Here is a 19,384-nt window from a genome sequence, read left to right as displayed (position 1 = left end):
CTCCATGACAAATTTGCCAGGGCTGGGGCTAGCCAAACAGTGCTTTTGTGCAGGGTTGAAAAGGGCACCCCCTGCGCAGGAAATCCTTGGGTTCCCACCTGGAGTGCCCTCTCCCATCTTCAACTTACCCAATCTCGTTTATCCTCCAAGACCCATAGCCTCCACAAAGCCACCCCGAATATGCATGGCATTCTTTTTTTACCCTGAGCTCCTAATGTATCAACAGTAAGTACCAAACAGCTGGCTTTTAATTATATGTTGTCTGGCATTCACTATTTCATGTTGTCAGTCTGTCTCTCTAACTAGATTGATGATATCTTGAGGGTAATGATTGCTTCTTATTTTACACGTCCACCTTACAATCAACGAGGGTGCCTTTTATCTGGGCACTTTACAAATAACAAGGCCGTTAAAAACATAATCCTACGGTGTCTAAGCTATCTAGTCTCCCCAGTGTGCCCATTTCATAGACAAGAAAATTGAGAGCCAAAGAAGAGGCTTGACTTGCCCAAGGTCAGAAAGTGAGAACCTGACCTGGCCAAGAGTGAATCCAGTTCTCCTGTTTGCCAGTGTGCTGCTTGATTTCCCTTAAAAATTAGCTACAAAATTCCCAAATAGACAGTTCAGGACGCTCACTGGAGAACAAAGACAGACAGACAGCTGGCCAACGGTAATCCATCTGCATATGGACAGAATTTCCGGCACAAAGCCAGGCCAAGCTGCATTAGGCTAGACAAACAGCCCCCATGGGAATCAAAGCTGGTCTTTGAACGTACCATGGGGTGAAAGGATCTCAGTGGGTTACCTGGGGTTCTTTCAATCTCCCCAGCACCCGTCTGCAATGTCTGGGCATGTGAAACCCACAGTTGATCTCAGTAGGAAGGATGAGTAGAGAGGTGAAGAGGGTGTCTCCTCTCTGAATAGAGTGTATGTGAGTGGCTGCATTTTGCAGTAAATGACACATCCTTAGTAACAGGAAATAAACCAATATTGGCCCAAAACTCCTAACAGCAGATGGTTTACAATAATATCAAAGTTGACAGAAACTAGTATCAAAATAATAGCAAAAAATACGAATGGCAACAACTGCTAAGCAAAACCCCATAATGAAAAGCTGGAAGCAGGTGCCTTAGTCTTGCTATCTCTCCTGGTCACTCACAAACCACAGTATCAACCACTTAGTATTTCTCACAACAACCCTATAAGTCTGGCATGACGAGCTTATTTTATAGTCATGGGAATCAAGGCTCAGCGAGTTTAAGTGTTTTGCCCCAAATCACACCACAGCTAAGTGGCAGAGCTGGGACTGGAATCCAAGTCAGCCTCACTCCAAAATTCCCCCTTTTACTACAACCCACGTAGGCTCTCATTCCAGCTTCAATTCAGGCATTTTGTCCCATTAGCAGGTACGTGGGACAGGCTCTGGTTTGGAAAATCCAAGGCTCACTGGGGAGAAGGATGACAGCTCACCCATCAGTTCACCGGGAGTGGGGAAGAGAGACAAGGGACTGACATGAAGCATACCCACGGCTTTTTCTTGGTGCCAAACAAACGCAGAAGGAATCACTTTTAAAAGAACACAGTGTTTTTCCTTCTCTTCTCACCTCCCCTGGGCCTGTGCCTATGATAATTGGGAAGCAGAGAGTCTGGTTTTTCTGGGATCAGAACCAAAGCTATGAAGAGTGTTCTGACAGTAAATGCTGTTGATTGACAGTTGATGGACAGTGTTCTAGAGTAAGTTTTTCCTGGGCTGAGTGTTAAGCTAAGAACTGCACTAAACAACTGCTCAACAGCCTGCTTCCTGTTCAGATAGAATTTACTACACTTTCCTGCTGTGGGCCTCAGTCAGGCAGCCAGATGAGATGGTATCTCAGGTTCCCTCCAGCTCCATCATTCAGTGACTCTATCAAGAAGAGAAAACAGATCTGAAAAGACTTTTCCCCCCAAACACTGTCAAGGTTATTATTCACACACAGAAACACAGACTCGAACAGAGAGATAACTGGTCAGAAAATAAGAAGCTGCAATGCTGTTCTCATACTCTTTGACCCAATAATTCCACTTGTGTGAATTTATCTTAAAGAAATAATTCAAAAGGACAGAGCTATGTACACTAAGATAATTGCTTTAGCATAATTTGGTGGTAACATCCTATAAAATAATACAAGAATAAGATGCGTTCACTTGGTGGCAATATACCCCACTGCAAATGTTGATTTCAAAACATGGGGAAATGGGACTTCCCTGGTGGTTCACTGGTTAAGAATCCCCCTGCCAATGCAGGGGACACAGTGGGGCAAGTAGGGGGAGGGGCGGGTTTGATTCCTGGTCCAGGAAGATTCCACATGCCATGGGGCAACTAAACCCACGTGCCACAATTACTGAAGCCTACACACCCTGAAGCCTGTGCTCTGTAACAGGAGAAACCAATGCAATGAGAAGCCTGTGCACTATAACTAGAGAAATCCTGTGCTCAGCAACAAAGACCCAGTCTAGCCAAAAATGAATATAAATTAAAAAAAAATTTTTTTTAAGCTTTAAAAAAAGCACATGGGAAAATGTCTATTTCAAATATCCATTAATGAGTCATGAAATAAACTTAATAGGTCTCCTGCCACTAGCTTTTTTCAGTTGAACAGACTGGATTAGAAGACATTTGAGTGCATCATAGGTGGTAAAGGTGTTTATTAGGGAACATTAGTTTCGGTTATATGGGTAACTGGGTTACCAGACAAAATTGGATCCCAGTCAAAGCATTTCAAAGGACATGGGTCTGCAGCATACTCTATGGACAAGACTGAAAGTGAAAAGTGAAAGTCAGTCGCTCGAGTCCAACTCTTTGTAATCCCAAGAACTGTAGCCTGCCAGGCTCCTCCGTCCATGAAAGTCTCCAGGCAAGGGTGCTGGAGTAGGTTGCCAATTCCTTCTCCAGGGGACCTTCCAGGCCCAGGGATTGAACCCGGGTCTCCTGCACTGCAGGCAAATTCTTTACCGTTTGACCCACCAGGGGGAGGTATGATAGGACTACAACAGCGTAAAATATAATGTCTGAGACCAAGCCCGGACCAGAATACACGGAAACAAAGGCAGGAACTGCACTGAGTGGTAGGATAAAGGAAGCTGCTTTTCACTTAAAAGTCTTCTGTGACGTTTGTAGGCTGTTACAATAAAACAAGAAAAATAAGAACAAGACGAAAAGGATGAATAACAACAGACCATTGTCAGTTCCCAAAGGGCCAAGGGGCTCAAGATGGGGCTTCGAGGTGAGGCAGTGCTTCAGTATGGTCTTGAAGGTCCATAGTGAAGAAATGACAGAATTGAAGGGATGGGAACTGACTTCTTCAAACAGCGCAAAGTGGTCCCTAAAAGCTTGAAGGACACAGATGACGATGTGGTGAAAAAATAGCGTCTCTTGTGCTGTAAAGTGGCTTTGGGTAAGTAAGGAAAGGCATAGCTCCACCCCTGGGCGGGGCATTGTTCCTTCCGGACCAATCCAGGTACTCTCTCCCCACCGCCTTCGACGCTAAGGCCACAAAGAAAGGTTGCCCCTCACAAACATGGCCGCACCAAGCTGGCCACGCCCCTCAGTTAGATGGCGACCGCCGTTAGTCCCGCCTCCCGCCACCTCGGCGGCCAATGAGGGAGAAGCACGAGACTTTGCACATGCGTGGCGCCACCAGTGGGCGCGTCCAATAATGACTCCGGGAACCCGTCGAGTAACATGACTAAAAAGAAGCGGGAGAATCTGGGCGTTGCTTTAGAGGTGAGGGGAGAAACGGGGGCTGCAGCATGTCGTGAACTTCTCCCCGCGGCGGATGGTGGGTCGGCCGGGCTACTGGTTGGAGGAAGGAGTAAGAGGAGGAGATGAGGGCGACGTGGGTTTGGGAGAGGGACGCGAGGGTGAGAGACGGCCCGCTGGGAGAATCGAAGGTTGCAGGGCCCGAGGGGTCACGAGAGGTGGGAACAGAAGGTGAGGGGACTTCCAGAGGGGAAGAGACTCGCGGGTAAGGGGAGCCCCAAAGAGGGCGCGGTACGGAAATTTGGAGGCCCTGAGAGGAAACGTTTAAGTGAAAGGGGGAACCCAAAGGGGGCGGGTACTCGGAAGTAAGGGGGATCCCCAAGGGGTAGAAATCTGTAGATGAGGGGACCCCCGAAGGTCAGGGACCCCATACTGTTTAGTATATCACTGGTGGCCTGAGATGGGGAATTTTTCTTCTGGGGTACTGAAGCATGGAGCTTGAAAAGTACTTTGTGAGAATCTGTAGAGGATTCGGGAATGGTGTTCTCAAAGAGCTTAAAAAAACTGCATAAGGAAGGGAAAGAAAATTGATGCCTATTGAGCAAGTGCTATTTGTTACTTTATTTGCATTCCTGGTTAATCCTCACTACAAGCCTGTGAGATTTTTACAGATGGGGAAACAAGTTTCAAGTAGAGCCGGAGTGGAAATGGTTGAGGTGCCCAAATTCAAGCACAGGTGGTTTGCCTTCTGCTGCATCTTGTTTCTCCCGGTTTATGGTTCCCTTAGATCAGCCTTTCAGCAGTTGCAGGAAATATACTGGGCACTTGTCTTCTTGAACTTAGTCCCAGTTCAGTGGTTCTCAGTCTTAAGAATGCATTGAGGATCATCTGCCTTGTTAAAAATGGGGAGTTGAATTCTCCCCCATCCCAGGTAATTCAGTAGAACTTGGGTGTGTATTCTTAACAAAGTATCTGTATTTTTAACAAGCTCCACCCATGCTTAATGCAGGAGGTTTTAGTACCACCACTTGAGAAATATTGGCCTACTCGGTAGGGAACAAGGTTGATGGAATCTTCTTGCATTGGGATGACCAAAAATTTCATTCGAGTGTTTCTGTAAGATGTGGAAAAACACGAACAAACTTTGGGAAGACAGTTCAATCCCTGAGTCGGGAAGATCCGCTGGAGAAGGAAATGATGACTCACTCCAGTATACTTGCCTAGATAATTCCACGGACAGAGGAGCCTGGCGGGATACAGTCCATGGGGTCAGACACAACTGAGTAACTAACACACAATAAAATCAAATATAGATGCTAAAATGAGATGGCACTCTGAAATGGGAAAAGCCTAGACTTTATAGCCTATATTAGGACATGATAAGCTGCTGTAACAGAAATCCCAAAATTCGGGGTTTTGTTTGTTTATAAAGGATCAGATAGTAAATGTTTTCGGCTTTGTGGGCCATATAGTCTCTATTGCAACTACAGTTAACCCTCGTTGTTCACAGATTATGTATTGTGCATTTGTCTCCTTGCTAAAATGTGCTTGTAACCCCCAAATCAATACTTGAAACGGTTCAGTAGTAATTACCAAACTGACTGAAAGCATTGGGATTTGATTCACCTGAGGCACACATGTCCAGTTACAGTCAAACAAGGCAATAGTGTGTCTTTATTTTTCAACTCTTCTGTGAGCTATGAACTAGTGTCCTTTTTCTGGTCTATTTAGTGCCAAGTTTCCTGCATTGTTGTGCTTTTGGTTGGTGATTTTGCAGTTTAAAATGGCCCTCAAGTGTAGGCCTGAAGTGCTGTTCAGTTTTCCAAAGTGCAAGAAGGCTGAGCCATGCCTTATGGAGAAAATGTGTGTGTGAGAGTAGCTTTCTCAGGCATCATTATATAATGTGCTGTTGGATGTGCGTTCAATGTTAATTAAACAACAGTATATATTAAATAAGGTCTCTTTAGACACAAGCACACAGGGTTTTGTATTGATCAGCTGATAAAAGTGTTGTGACCGGAGGCTCTCTGGAACCTAACTTGGTTCAGTATTTGCTAATTTTTTGTTGGCAACTTTATAGAACATAACTACCAAAATAATGAGACTCAGCTATACTAAAAAATAACCAAAAACTATACTTAGCACAAAAAGCAGCCATAGGCAGTATGTAAACTAATGAGTGTTCCAATAAAACTTTATTTACAAAAGCAAGTCATACATCCAATAAAACTTTTATTTACAGAAACAAGTCGTGGACTGTATTTGACCCACAGGCCATTGTTTGCCAACTCCCGGTCTAGGGTACCAGGACAGTAGTGGTTCTGCCATATTCCTTTGGTCTTGTGGTTCTGCTGTCCCCCAGAGCCTTGTTGTCACCTCATGAATGAAGCTAGGTTGCACCACACTGAAGTGTTCACTGACAGGAAAGATAAGAGTGGAGGAAGTACACTCAGTGTCTTAAGAGTACTGGGCCCAAAGTGCCCTCTCCCCATTGGCAAAGATTGCAGCTAAGATGCAAGGCCTGTAAGGGGTGGCTCGTAAATACATTCATCACCTAGGAGACCATGTGCCCAACTAGGGCTCCATTTCTGTGGAAGAAGAAGTAAGTGTATTTTACTGGACAGCCTGTCTCCTCAGCAGACTGCATCTTACCTCACAAGGTAGTTTTGAGGATTAAATGAGAGAGTGTTTGTAAAGGAGCATGTGTGACACACAATGGATAGTCAATAAACAAGGCTTTCTCATTGGTAGCCATCCTTCCATTGTAAGTAAGTTTGGACTTTATAGTTTCCTCATTGGTAACATGAAGGATTGAACATCACCAGGGCTTGCAGACTCAGTGACTATGGTCCACATATAGATCATAGATGTTCATAGATATCTTTTGTTTGTCTGATACGGGTTTTATTTATTTGTGATAATACCTTTCCTTTTTTCATATTTTTATTTACTTTCTTTGTTTTGGCTGCTTACTTGTGACAGCTGGGATCTTACTTTGGGTCTTTCTTTTGACAAGTGGGTTTTTTTTTTTAAATTCCAGCATGTGGGATCTAGTTCCCTGACCAAGATGGAACCTGGGCTCCCTGTATTGGGAGCATGAATTCTTAGCCACTGGACCACCAGGGAAGTCCCTGATGTGAGTTTTAAAAGTGTTTTGAATATGGTGATGTGCCTGCTCTCCTAGTGCCTTATACCAATCAGTTTTGCCTGTTTTTTTTATTAACCTGTCAATGTCAATATAAGTATTTACACTGGTCATCTTGATGATTAGGTTACTTTTGTTTGGATATTCTAAGGTTTGAGCTCTGCAACTGTGTGCGTGAGAAAAAACTTGGCTTCTGGCTGTCTCTTCACCTTGCTCCTCCTTTGCCCCCTGCAGATCTGAGTATTGAATGTGCTCTGGTGTTCAGGAGCAGCAGATATTGTCCTGTTATTAAAAGTCATGTGCTCCGAGCCAATGAAGTGGTGATTTAATAAAAAATGTTTGTTAATCTGGCGAGTACGGTAAAACCCCCACAAGTGAGTGATTTCAGCACCTGCAGACAGTCTCCACTTGCTGTAATGAAGCAGTTACTGAGCAGGCAGCGCTCCCCCTGAGGGCTGGCTCGGGCCAGCTGGACTGGACAGTCACCTCCCAGGACATTAAGGCATCTCTCACCCTCCCCCACTTGTGGCTCCTTTCAAAGCCTTTTTATCCAACTCATGTGCCACCTTGTGAGATCTCAGATTTGGGGAAAAACTGGCTACCAAGTTTTATTCTGAATAACAAGAGAGAATTATAATTCAGATGAGAAATCGCCACCTCTGGTACTGATTTTCAAATTGTGTGGGAGGAGGGAAAGATTGTATTTCCTTCTAAACTGATAGAAGGATTCTGCCTGAGGGAAAGCTTGCGTTTCAGTCTCAATGGATAGGATTTTGGCTCACATAAAACCTGTTAGTTTTTTAATTTCTGATAGTAATGACCTGTTATTTGGTCATTGTACTTTCCCGCCACAACTGGACCATTCACCTTGGTGTCTTTAAATGTTTCAATAGTCTTAACAGATGTGCAGTGTCTTGGCTGACATTTAGAGAGTTGGATCTGGTGCCCAGTACAAAAAATCTATCAGTTTGGAAAACTTTTAAGCTACAAGTTACAGAAAACTGACCTCAGTGACCTAAAAAAACAAGAATACACTTTTTTTCCCCCATCACAAGAAATTTGGAGGGAGGTAGCTACTGACCTTAGTTCAAAAGGTTAGCTATGTCAGGGCTGGTGTTTCTGCTTTTTCTTAGCTGTTTCCTCTGTTCACAAGATAGCTGCCACAGCCCCAGTCATCATATTCAACTTTAAGTCAGGGAGGAAAAGAAAAAGGAACTATAACACTCTTTGTCCTTTTTGTCAGTGAAGCATAAGCTCTCTTGGGAGTCTCCCAGCTGACTTCTGGATCATCTCTTTGCTTAGAACTGGAACATGACGACTTCTGGCTGCATTGAGGCTGGAAAAGTATCTTTGAGCTTTTCTAACTTCTATGGTGGCACACAAAGGAGGAGGGGCTGGGAATCAATGTTGTGTTGACCAACTAACAGTATCTACTAGAGGGAATAAAAGTGAGTGGTAGTCATTTAAAATTCACTGGAATTCTTATCAGAGAAAGAGGCCAGGATCAGTGATGGTGAAAGACAGGTGGTAGGATGAGAGGAAAAATTGACCAAGGCAGGATGAGCACCAGGAGGAGAGGAGCCTGGACACTTGTGTTTGTGTGATGTCAGCCCCCGCTGTGAACTCCCTGAGGGCAGTGAGAGGCAGCAGCACTGAGTGTGGCTGAAGACCGTCTCGGTTCCGAAACAGGCTGTGTACAAGGCTGGTGCGAACCTACCAGCTTTCTAAGACAAAGGTTAGAAGCAGCCTAGTGGGCCATCAATAAATATTTACTGAATCGGCCTTGAGAGGCTAGAGGAGGCATTGAACCCTCACCTCTTGACTTCTGGGCCCAGTTGACTGGTTCATCGGTCAGAGGTCAGGAGCCCACAGTGGAGCAGGCATCTGGACACCGCCTTGCTGGCTGCCGCCCAGCCAGGGGCTTGGAGAAAGGCTTGAGGCCTGTGGACACAGTTCAAGGGCGACTGACCATTAAATAAGCCTCACCTGCTGCCAGGCACAAGCGACAGGTTGCCATTGGGCAGGTGATTTCTCTTGGGCAGCCTGTGTCTGGCTCCACTCCACTTGACGGGGGTCAGGAGACTAAAACCTCATTACCTAACGCGGCTGGATGTCAGCGTGTGTGGAAGTGGCTGTTTGCCAGCATCTTAATTAATGAATTCATAAGGCGCGGGGTAGATGCCAATTCTTAAAAAGGGCTCTGAGCCTTTCAGCGATGAAGAGGCTTTTGCTAATTTATCAAAAACTATATATTGGGGGCAAGAAGAGAAAACAAAGCTCAGGTGTTCTGGCCCAGGGACGACTGAAGGCTCCAGGCGCAGACTGACATGGCTCTGCTTGTGAGCTGCTCAAAGGCCAGGGGGTCTCAGAAGGCTTCAGAGCTCGTGAGGGCTTCAGCCGGGCCCCCAAGTTCCTGACCTGGGGCAGGGAGTGACTCTCCAGAGAAATGACCAGCCCCTTAGCTCTCTGCTTTTCCTGAAACTTGTTCATTGATTACAAACTGGATGGGTTTGCTGTCGTCTGCCCAGCCTAGCAGAGAAACTTCTGGTGATTTGGGAGCCGTGATGGAGGTTTCTGTTTTCTACCCTCAGAAAACAAAAGAGCCTCCTCCACGGAAAACATCCCTTAGGGGCTATCAGGGTAATCCGTCCTCTGGGGTTTGAGGCTGGTCCCCTGGAAAATCAGGGCCCGTGACCCCCACGTGAGTTGGCTGTGTGGCTTCCAGGCCCCAGATGGAAAGCCGGAGACCATCTGTGCTGGCGGGCTGGCTTCTCTCCCCATCATAATAAACGTCCTGGGGCTTCCCTGACGTGTAAGAATGAGTGGGTTTCCAAAAATCCAGTTCCTGGACTGCTGGGGCTGGAGATGAAACAGTTGACCCCACTCTTCAGGCTGTGGATTGTTAACAAGTAAGAAGAAAGGCTATGGGGAAAGAAGAGGTTTTCAGGCCCAACTAGCCCACCTTTTTCCTTCTCAGACACGTATTTGTTCTGTGCGCTTTGTCAGGGTGCTTTGGCAGCATAGGTCGTTTGGGGGAGGGTGCCTCGGATGTCTGAAGCTCAGAGTTGGAAGGTAATAATTGCCTTCAGTGTGAGGACATGCTGGGCTCCCATCTCACTGTCTCCAGGCAAACAGATTTCAGTCAGGTTCTTCCCTCACAGCAAGTATCTGTTATGTGGACAGAAACCAAGCAAAGCCCTTGTACAAGATTATTCAGAACAGAGAATCTGTTAAAGCCAGATCAACAAGCTTAGATGGGCTTCAACTGGGATGTGTAATGATTTTGTTCCACAGAACCCTTCTTTGTCATGAATGTTTTCATGAGGGATTTTGGTGAAAGAGCTTGAAGTGGTGGAAAGAGCATGAGCTCTGAAGCAGAAAAACACCGATTCAGACCCCAATTCTGCCACTTCCCAGTGCTGTGACCTAGATGGGTTTGCATAAACACACAGGAGTTTGCTCCTCTGTAAAAAGGGGAAGGTCCCTTTCTTGCAGAGTTGATGCAGACATTGGGGAGCATGTGGGAAGCTGCCTACAGACTGGCCCAGGGTGTAAGTGGAGGTTTCGCCTAAGAGCTGAAAGTGGCTCCAGGCTGGTGGCTCTGTGTGTCCCCCTGGGCTGGTGGCTCACAGCGCTGACTCCCACCACCACCCCCTCGGGTACCGGCTGTGTGACCCTGGACAGGTTACTTCATCCCCGTGGCCCAGGTTTCCTCATCTGCAGGATGTGGGTACTGACACTTCTCCTCACCGCCCAGGGTTATTGTGAGCGTCCTGTGAGGGAGCCATGTGAGGCGTTTAGAGCAGTGCCTGCCCCCAAAGTGCTGGCTGCTGCCAGTATTACTGTGGACCTTGGGCTTCCAGAGGCTGCTCTGACTGGCGCGCTGCCATCCAGACACATGTAAGTCCATGATTTGGCTTGGGCTCAGGTCCCTCGACACCGTGCTCGTTACTGGGTCTTGGTACAGGAAGGATCTGGCCAGGCCGGGGTAGGATATGTCCCGTGACCACTGCTTGACCCCTTAACTCATTCTCAGCCCCTGTCACTCATAGCCCAGAAGCTCCCAAGAGCAAGGCCGGCAAGACTGGAAACGACTTCCTAAAATCGGAAAGCACAGTGGCTTGCCTGGCAGCGCCAAGCCCCAAGTGTGCCTCTGCCCTTTTCCAGAAGAAAGTCTGGCCCTAGACAGCGGCTCCTTAGGAAGTGGGCGGGGGCCACCTCCCGGGCTGTCGGCATGTTTCTGGGAGCACCATTCAGCACCTTCAGTAGGAGAATCTTCAGTGGGAGAGCCACAGCCTGCAGCTTGTGCTTGTTAGCAGACCTGGAAATGGCCGCCCGTGGGCTTGGCCTGACCAGGATGCTGAGTGCTTATCCTTCCCTGCCCCCAAAGGGGCCCCTTCAGTACCAGGAGGCTCCACACTCCTGAAAAGATGCCCCCTGGGGATTCTGGGAGAATTTTACAGTTTCTCTTAACACAGTAGTTTTATGGCATATAGGACCCCAGGGAGACTTCCCTAAAGCTGTGAGGATAGGGTGTTATTCCCCAAGTCAGGTGGCAGAGGCGGTTTTGCTTAATACTGAACTGCCTGCAGGGAGCCCAGAGCTGCTTCTGACGGAGGGGCCCTGGCCCCGATGCCAGCCAGCAGGAGCAGTGGCCTCACTCGGCTGGGGCCGGGGCCTGTTCTGACCTTAGCGTCTGCCTTCAGAACTCCGAGATCTGCTGCAGGAAACACCCCCGCCTCTGGGGAGAATCCTTGGTCTTACACTTTTCCCCACTGAGCCTGCTCCTCTGCCCACTCTCTGAGCCACTGCCCAGCCTCCAGTCCCCTAGCCCCAGCTTGGGTAAGAAGGGCAGCAGTTCCCGTTCTGATTGGAGGAATCCCTCGTGGGCCTTTCTGGTTAAAGTATTGAGTTGGCCAGAAAGTTCGTCCAGATCTTTTCATAAGATGGTACAGAAAAACCTGAGCAAACTCTTTGGCCAACACAGTATAGACTTTCTGGCTCCTGTCTCCAGGACCTCCCCCGGGGCCCTCAGTTCCCCACTCCTTGAAAGATGCTCCCTGCCTGTCTCCTCCTCCTTCCTCCCCACACGGCTCAGACTGGCAGTCTCCATGGGTAGGTTTTAGCCACTGCTGGTCTTGGGGTCAAGAGCACACTTTACTGTCAGGACAGGCTGCCTGTTCACCACCTGTTTCCCGGCCCCCTGAGCTGCTTGCACACAAGTGTAGACAACACCTAGCGGGTGCTTGTGTGGCGTGCCAGAAGGCAAGCAGTGGTGCGGGGCTCACACCACGGCCTCACTGATTGCTCGGGCCCCTGTGCGGCCATGCTCTGCCTACGGCCTGAGACACACTCTTCATGCCCCTGTATTAAAACACACTTGGTCTTCTGAGTTTAAACGTAATGCATGGACACTTCTCTCGTCCGTGTTACTGTCCGCCAGGGGCATCCACTCTCTGCTCCCACACAGCCTGAGTGAGGGCCTGCCTCAGTGCCCACCGTAGCTGTTCCTGTACCTGTGAGAGTCACAGCCAGCAGACTGCTCCAGGGAAGTCCCAGAACTGAACCAGTGGGGCAGCCACGCTCCTCCTGCCGAATGCCTGCTCTCTAGCCTGTTGGGCAGGAGTCCCGGGAGCCTCCCTGGCCTCCAGAGTGTTATCTTCCCTTCCCGTCGGAGTTGGTCGGATCTCTGATGGAGCCTCTTTCTACCTGAAGTCCTGGGCTTTGCGTTCCTGCTCCCAGTTTAGCTGAGCACCTGGCCCCAGAGAGCCGCAGCTTCAGGAAACCTGGGCGCCAGCTGCCAGCCCCCAGCCCCCACCTGCTGTTCTGCATCTTCTCAGATGCCCGCTGGGGCTCAGACCACGCTTGAGTCTGTTCTGCCCCTAGCCGCTGCTCTTGGCCTCTTGACCTCTGCTTCCACCAGGCCCAAACTTTACAACGTGGCACTGGCTCCAGACCAGCCCAGGTTCATCCAGGGCCGGGTCATAAAATCCCCAGTGCACCGCATCCCAAGCCGGCTGGGGAGGCCGGTCTGGAGGCATGGCTGTTCTGAGGGCCGCCCTGCGGGCCCTGCTGACCCTCCGTGGACGGGACGGCCGTACCTGAGCCGAGGGGCCCCCTCCGGCTGCTGCCAGCCAGTGACCAACGGGGAGTTCACTCCATTTCACACCCCTGTTTCTTGCTCCTCTTACTCTTGCCACAAATTAACTCAATTTTCTTTTTATTCCCTAAAGATCTAGTTGAAAACCATTCTCTAATAATGATAGCAAACACTTGTTAAACCTTCACTGTGTGTGTGAGACACTGTTCTAATATTAATACCTTACGTGTATTGCTTTGTATCATCTTCACAACTCTTGGAAATAGGAAGCATTATTACCTTTGTTTTATACTCGAGTAAACTGAGGCACAGAATTAAGGAAGTCACCTAGACGTAGCAGGTGACTGGCGAGTCGCCAGAGTACAGCCCGTACTCCCTGTTACCACACTTCTCAGGAACTACAGCCCATACTCCCTGTTACCACACTTCGCAGGAACTATAGCTTCAGGCCTCCGCGCACTTGGTCTTCCAACTGCTTGCCCAGCTCTGACCCTTATGCTTCCAGAATCTTCTTGACATTTGTCTCCTTATTCTGGTCCTAACCCGTGTTTTCTGTCCTGGTCCTGGCTGTCCTGTCCTCTGTTGCCTTCAGCCTGGTGGCAGAGAGGAGGCTGATCAAAGACTATAGATTTGTTTGGGGGAATCTGCGAAGCGTGTTACCTACGTGCTTGTCACTGTTGTCTGAAAAGCCAACTAGAGGCTTATTTTAGGTCTTGTTTCCTGGGTGCCCGCCCGTATTTCAGGTTCCATCTTGCTGGGCTGGCTCTGCTCTGTGGCCATGACTCCCTGACCCCGGTCACAACGTAAAAGACGCATCTTGACCCTCCCTCCACGCCTGATTGGCAGCCAGGAGCCACCAGAAAATGTACTTACTTTTGGCTCTACTTCCTGGGTCTTCGTTGCAGTGAGCAAGGGCTACTCTTTGTTGCGATGTGCTGGCTTCTTATTGCAGTGGCTCAGTTGCCTCATGTCATGTGGAATCTTCCCAGACCAGGGATCAAACGCGTGTCCCTGCATTGGCAGGCAGATTCTTAATCACTGAACCAGCAGTGAAGTCCCCAGGTCACTAGAACTTTTGCACCCATTATTATGGCTGCTTGAGAACCGGCTTCTGCTTCAGCAAGTGCTGCAGGGTGTTGGACTGCGGGGGGCACCTTCTGAGGATGGGTCTGGGGCCTGCTGAAGAGCCTCCCGCTGGCCCCAGACTGCCCTCGCTCTGCCCACAGCAGGCAGCTGGGTTTAAAGGAGAATTTGATGTTTAGAAGGGAATCAGAGAGAGCTGCAGCAGGCCATAAATATTCATGGAGGGAGGTTAGAACTTGAGTCCCTAAAACCTTGATTTGTGTTAGTCTGTTTATGCTCATTAAAAAGTGGTAAGTGAAAGTGGGGTATTCATGGAACTGCAGATAAATTGGGCTCGTTGAGATAAAGGCCTCCAGCCGCCAGCTCCACAGGCCCTGCCTAGAGCGTCACAGCAGACTGGTGTGCCCACTTGTGGTTTGCCAACCTCAATTTAAAGATTTTGCTTAGCATGATAAGTTCCTGGCCCCCGGTAGCCTTGTAGAGGTATTTAGGGATGGAAAGCCCCGAAATTCCTCCACAAAATGACATGCACACCAGGGCCTGGCCAAAGGGTGGCAGGGAGAAATCTAACCTAGCGCTAATACTTGCATGGGGTGGTCCACAAAGTATATAATCTATGTGCATGTACCACTGCTTCTCTAGCTTCTTTCCGCTTCTGTGGGCATGAGGGGAGGGTTTCAGACTCCAGGTGCTAAATGAGACCTAGCCCCGCTCATTCCTCCATGGCTACAAACACAGGGACTGCAGCAGGGCAGGCTTTGTAGTGGCCACAGAGGAGACAGATGGCCACCACGCCTTCTAGGGTAGGAGGTATACAGTCAGCCTTCCTTAGAGGCCAGGCATCACACACATAAGTGGAGTGGGTTGATCTAGGCTAGGTGTGACCCTGGGCTGCAGATTTATATCATCTACCCAAGGGGCTCCCACAGTTTGGCAAGATGAGGTTTGGACACCCACAGCTGGATGACATAATATGCGCTTGGCTTCATGAGAGAAGGATTGGCTCATCTGCCCAGGGAAGGAGGCAGTACCTCTCCAGCCAAGGGCCGCAGAAAAGGCCTCATGGAGGAGAGAGCACAGCAAGAATTAAGCTTTGTGTGGGACCCAGCATAGCATTTGGTGCCTTGATTTTGGTTTCTGCACCAGGAAATGGAAACCACAAGTCTTAGGGCCTGAGGGGCGGCTGTGTGTGTCAAGGGTGCTGCTGTGAAGGGCGGGCCTTACGGCGGCCTGTCACCTGTTCCTCTTGGCTCCGTCCCCACTAACCTTCACATCAGGCTGTTTCCGTTCCCCGAGCCTGGCTCCCCGGCGCTGGTTTCCCTACAGCGCGTGTTCAAGACGGCCTTTGGCCTCCCCAGGCAAAGGCCCATCTCCTGGCTAGGGCTGTTCCCAGGACAGCCCTCCCTTTGGTACCCACTAGCAGGAAATACGGAGAAGGCAGTGGCAACCACTCCAGTACTCTTGCCTGGAAAATCCCATGGACTGAGGAGCCTGGTAGGCTGCAGTCCATGGGGTCACTAAGAGTCGGACACACGGTGCGACTTCACTTTCACTCTTCACTTTCATGCACTGGAGAAGGAAATGGCAACCCACTCCAGTGTTCTTGCCTGGAGAATCCCAGGGACGGGGGAGCCTGGTGGGCTGCTGTCTATGGGGTCGCACAGAGTCGGACACGACTGAAGCGACTTAGCAGTAGCAGCAGCAGCAGGAAATGACACAATTAACCAAGCAATTAACTCAAGGCTCTGCAGTGGCTCCCTCCCACAGAGCCTTGCTTCCAGAGCTGGAGTTGGTGGCAGCTGGGGCTGCAGGGAAGGGGGTAGGTGGTGTGTCATTTGGGCTGAGCGTTGGGACAAGGGAAAGAGGCTGACCCAGAAGGACCAGGGTGGATACGGGCCAGGAGGAGGGGCTGAAGGCCCAGAGTCTTCAAGGGCAACTGACACTGTCCCCAGAACACTAGGGATGCTGGAATTGGTCTGCACGGTCATTGATTTCCATCTGTACAGGGGCCACTCCAGAAAGGACTGGAGCAGAGAGCTGGCTGAGACCTTTAAGGAGAGGGGCGTTCTACTTTGACTTCTCAGTAAAGTCCTCCTATCTAGGGGACCCAGTCTCCCATTTGTGAAATCAAAGTGGTATTTGCTATCCCTCCCCCGGTTGTGGTAACAGTGAGTGAGGTCATACGGAAAATCAAGCATGAGCTGGACCCAGGGCACTGTTCAGTCAGCTGCTGTGAGGGACACAGGGCCCCCTGAACTCCCACTGACTGCAGTCTAGGCTCCACCAGCAGGGCAAGAAGCAGCAGGCCCAGACCCAAAGAGGTGGCCGATAAGACACCTGGACACAGATGGACACAGGTGAACTTTGAAAGCCAAATGCGTGACACCAGGACCTTGGACGATCCAGTCTAGTACTTCATAAAGCATGTCCCCATAATTCAGATTATTTCCCCAAGAACACATCTCTGAAACTATAATCAAAATAAATGGGAGAACGGGCACCTTTGGCATGTAGCCTTTCAGGAGCTTAGCTATTTTACCACACGTTACAGCTACCTTGATGCTGGTCAATGCTTTTGCACAAAAACCAAGTCAGAAACTTTTAATCTGTACTTTTAGTAATTTTTATTGAATCTCATGGGAAAATGTGTATTATTACAACTTGGGTTATTTTAAAATGAAGTGTACCAATGTGAAGAAATGCCTCTGCTTTTTGGCCCCTAGACGTCTAATCACGCATGGAGTGCTTTGGAAAGGCAGAGGCTGCCCGTATCACCTCATTCATTCTAGGATCTGCCTGTGTAGCAGAACTTGCCACATTCAGGGCTCTGGTTGTTCCTGCTGTGGGGCCCAGCTGGGGACACAGCTGACTGAGGGGCTGCTCCTGTCTGCCCCATCCCATGTTTGGCCCGGTGGGTCAGGGCAGCTCAGAAACCCTGAGCAACATTCACAGGGCTCAGGCTGTACCATGTGGACACAGAGGACAGCAAAGCGTGGATTCGGGGTGTGGATGCTGTCCTAAGACTCCTAGAGACTCCTTCCTCCTCATCCCAGGATCCCAGCTGTCTTGAAAACTGGAAGAGTCTGCCACCCATCTCTACCTGCTGGGTGTGCTGTGTCTTTCAGATCGATGGGCTGGAGAAGAAGCTGTCACAATGTCGGAGAGACCTGGAAGTCGTGAACTCCAGGCTCTGTGGGGTGGAGCTGAGCTCAGAGGCCAGGTGATGCCCCTCCCCACGGCCCCCACCCCTTCGTATCTGTCCCTGGGTCCTGACCTTCAAATTCCACCCCTCACCTCCCCCTGCCTCCAGAGACCTGGGCCCTTTTTCCTCTTGTCCACCCTGCCCTGGCGCACCCGCTGCCCCTTGGGTGGGAAAAAAGCTTGAGCTATTTTGACCTTCCCCCCTCACAGGAGGTCTCTGGAGAAGGAGAAAAGCAGCCTGATGAACAAAGCCTCCAACTATGGTAAGAAAGCTTCCCATTGCCAGCCCCACCCTCCAGTCCCAGGATCAGGAACAGGCAGACAGCCTGGGGAGCCCACAAAGTGATGGGGGTCAAGGGTGCACTTCAGGAGGGGGCCAGCCCTCAGGAGGCCACAGGACTCCACTGAAGGCCCAGCAGCCTAGGAGAGGAGCAGGGTTGCTCTTCTGTTCCAAGGGGGACGGAGAGGCCAGAGGATCTGTTCTCCCCCTTGGGATCAAGGGGGTGGTTGGAGCCAGGCTGAGATCCCTCCCACTCCCCTGACTTGGGAGGCCTGTTCTGGCCCTCTCCTTGCAGACCTCCATTCCCTCCCAGGAAAACCTTGCGATGGGAACGATGGTAGTAGGGTCTTTGGGGTCCAGGATGGACAATGAACCTCCCACGTGGGTGCCGTGAAGGGCTGCTGTGGGTGAAGCGATGCTGCCATCTTCTGGGTGCCGGGCGCCGAGCCAGGGGGAGCCCACACCGGGCCCAGAGCTGGAGGGTGGCCGCTGCCCCCCACCACCCCGCTGCCGCCCTGCCCAGTGGCCTGGGAGGTAAAGGGTCTGCAGAGGCTCCTCGGGCTCTGTTGTAGTCACCCTGGGGGGCCAGAGCTGGCCCAGAATCAGCCCTAGAGTAGTTTATACGGCAGGGAACCTCCCTGAGGAATTTGAACGAACACCGTAAGCACGGTGCGTGTCACATACCCCTGCCCAAGGCTGGTTTGCACATATCCCCACTCCCTCACAGAGGGAGAGATGAGACCTCAGTTCCCCCCTCAAAGCTGGCAGTTTTCACACAAAATTGTAGCATTTATCACTCAGTTGAGCCCTCACAGAGTACCAGCCACCTCTGTGTCATGAAAGGACACAGCATGGCTGTGGATCAGCTGGGCTGGCATCCTCCAGAGGCAGCCTGACCACCCCGTGAGCACAGACGGCCTCCGCTCACCATCACTAGTTCCTGCTTAGCTGGGCATCCAGCAGAGGGCAGACTGGAGCACTGCTTGTGTGGCCCCACCTTTTGTCTGCTCCCCAAGGGGGGCCCAGCTGCCCTCAGTCTCTGCTTGACCAGATAAGACACCCCGGAGGGAGGGGCGCCACGGGGCCACCCAGGGACGAGCCGGAGGACCCTCCTGGGGAGGCCACGCCACCACCTCACTGGGCTCTCAGGCGTAGCCCTTTTGGTGCCTCTCCCACACATGCTGTCTTCGGCTGCATTTGGAGAGAAACAGTTGAGCAGCATTGGGGCTTGGGGCTTTTTTGGGCCCAGCAGCTACAGCCACAAGGTTTTGAGGATCTGTGCTGATCGAGGACACCTGTCCACCACCTTTTTTCCTCCCAGAGAAGGAGCTGAAGTTGCTTCGGCAAGAGAACCGCAAGAACATGCTGCTGTCTGTGGCCATCTTCCTCCTGCTGACCGTCATCTACGCCTACTGGGCCCTGTGAGGCTGCGATTTCTCCGGTCAGCCCTGGCTTCCCCTCAGCTCCGTGATCATAGCTAAGCAGGCCCTTCGAGCCTGAAGAGGACCAAAGTACAAGGCTGTTTCTCCCTGACCCAGACATTGGAGCAGGGCTTCATGTTGGCCTGGCCCCTCTCACCTCCCATTCCCGCTGTGGGCTTGGGGCTCCAGAAGGACTTCGTGCTGGCTTAGCCCAGGGGAAAGGCAATAAAGAACCTGTGTGCCGAGAAAATGTCATGACCCGATGGCAGTAGGGTGGCATTCAGGATTCAAGGGAGGAAAGGGGCTGTGAAGGTAAGCCCCCAACCCAGGTGGGGAATAAGGCGGTGACAAAGCACCTGCTCAGGCAGAACCTCAGTGGGAGCCACATCGAGAGCTTGGGCTGCTGGGCTGAGGC

General features: G+C 50.5%; 1 protein-coding gene across 3 annotated transcripts; it reads left to right on the top strand.

Moving 5' to 3' along the window:
- The first annotated feature begins 3,629 nt into the window (after positions 1 to 3,629).
- CCDC167 (coiled-coil domain containing 167) lies at positions 3,630 to 19,219 on the top strand. Of its 3 annotated transcripts, none has more exons than XM_070777902.1 (4): positions 3,630 to 3,763; positions 17,193 to 17,287; positions 17,479 to 17,531; positions 18,875 to 19,219. In XM_070777902.1, the coding sequence occupies exons 1-4, from the start codon at positions 3,722 to 3,724 to the stop codon at positions 19,027 to 19,029; spliced, it is 345 nt and encodes a 114-aa protein (XP_070634003.1). In that variant the 5' UTR covers positions 3,630 to 3,721; the 3' UTR covers positions 19,030 to 19,219. The 3 variants fall into 3 exon arrangements, with proteins under 3 accessions (XP_070634003.1, XP_019841514.1, XP_070634004.1); XM_019985955.2 differs by having other exon boundaries at positions 3,631 to 3,763; positions 18,870 to 19,219; XM_070777903.1 differs by having other exon boundaries at positions 3,732 to 3,851.
- The last annotated feature ends 165 nt before the right edge of the window (positions 19,220 to 19,384 follow it).

Source organism: Bos indicus, chromosome 23 (assembly GCF_029378745.1).
Source record: "Bos indicus isolate NIAB-ARS_2022 breed Sahiwal x Tharparkar chromosome 23, NIAB-ARS_B.indTharparkar_mat_pri_1.0, whole genome shotgun sequence".
Taxonomy (NCBI): Eukaryota; Metazoa; Chordata; class Mammalia; order Artiodactyla; family Bovidae; genus Bos; species Bos indicus.
Note: the sequence above shows the minus strand (reverse complement) of the source record. Positions and strands in the feature narration are given on the sequence as shown.

What these genes read in the sequence shown, in the direction of transcription:
- CCDC167 (XM_070777902.1), top strand. Translation starts at nt 3,722, where the DNA reads ATGACTAAAAAGAAGCGGGAGAATCTGGGCGTTGCTTTAGAG. An exon ending in GAGCTGAGCTCAGAGGCCAG is followed by an intron (nt 17,288 to 17,478) that starts GTGATGCCCCTC and finishes CCCCCCTCACAG; the next exon opens with GAGGTCTCTGGAGAAGGAGA. An exon ending in GAACAAAGCCTCCAACTATG is followed by an intron (nt 17,532 to 18,874) that starts GTAAGAAAGCTT and finishes CTCCCAGAGAAG; the next exon opens with GAGCTGAAGTTGCTTCGGCA.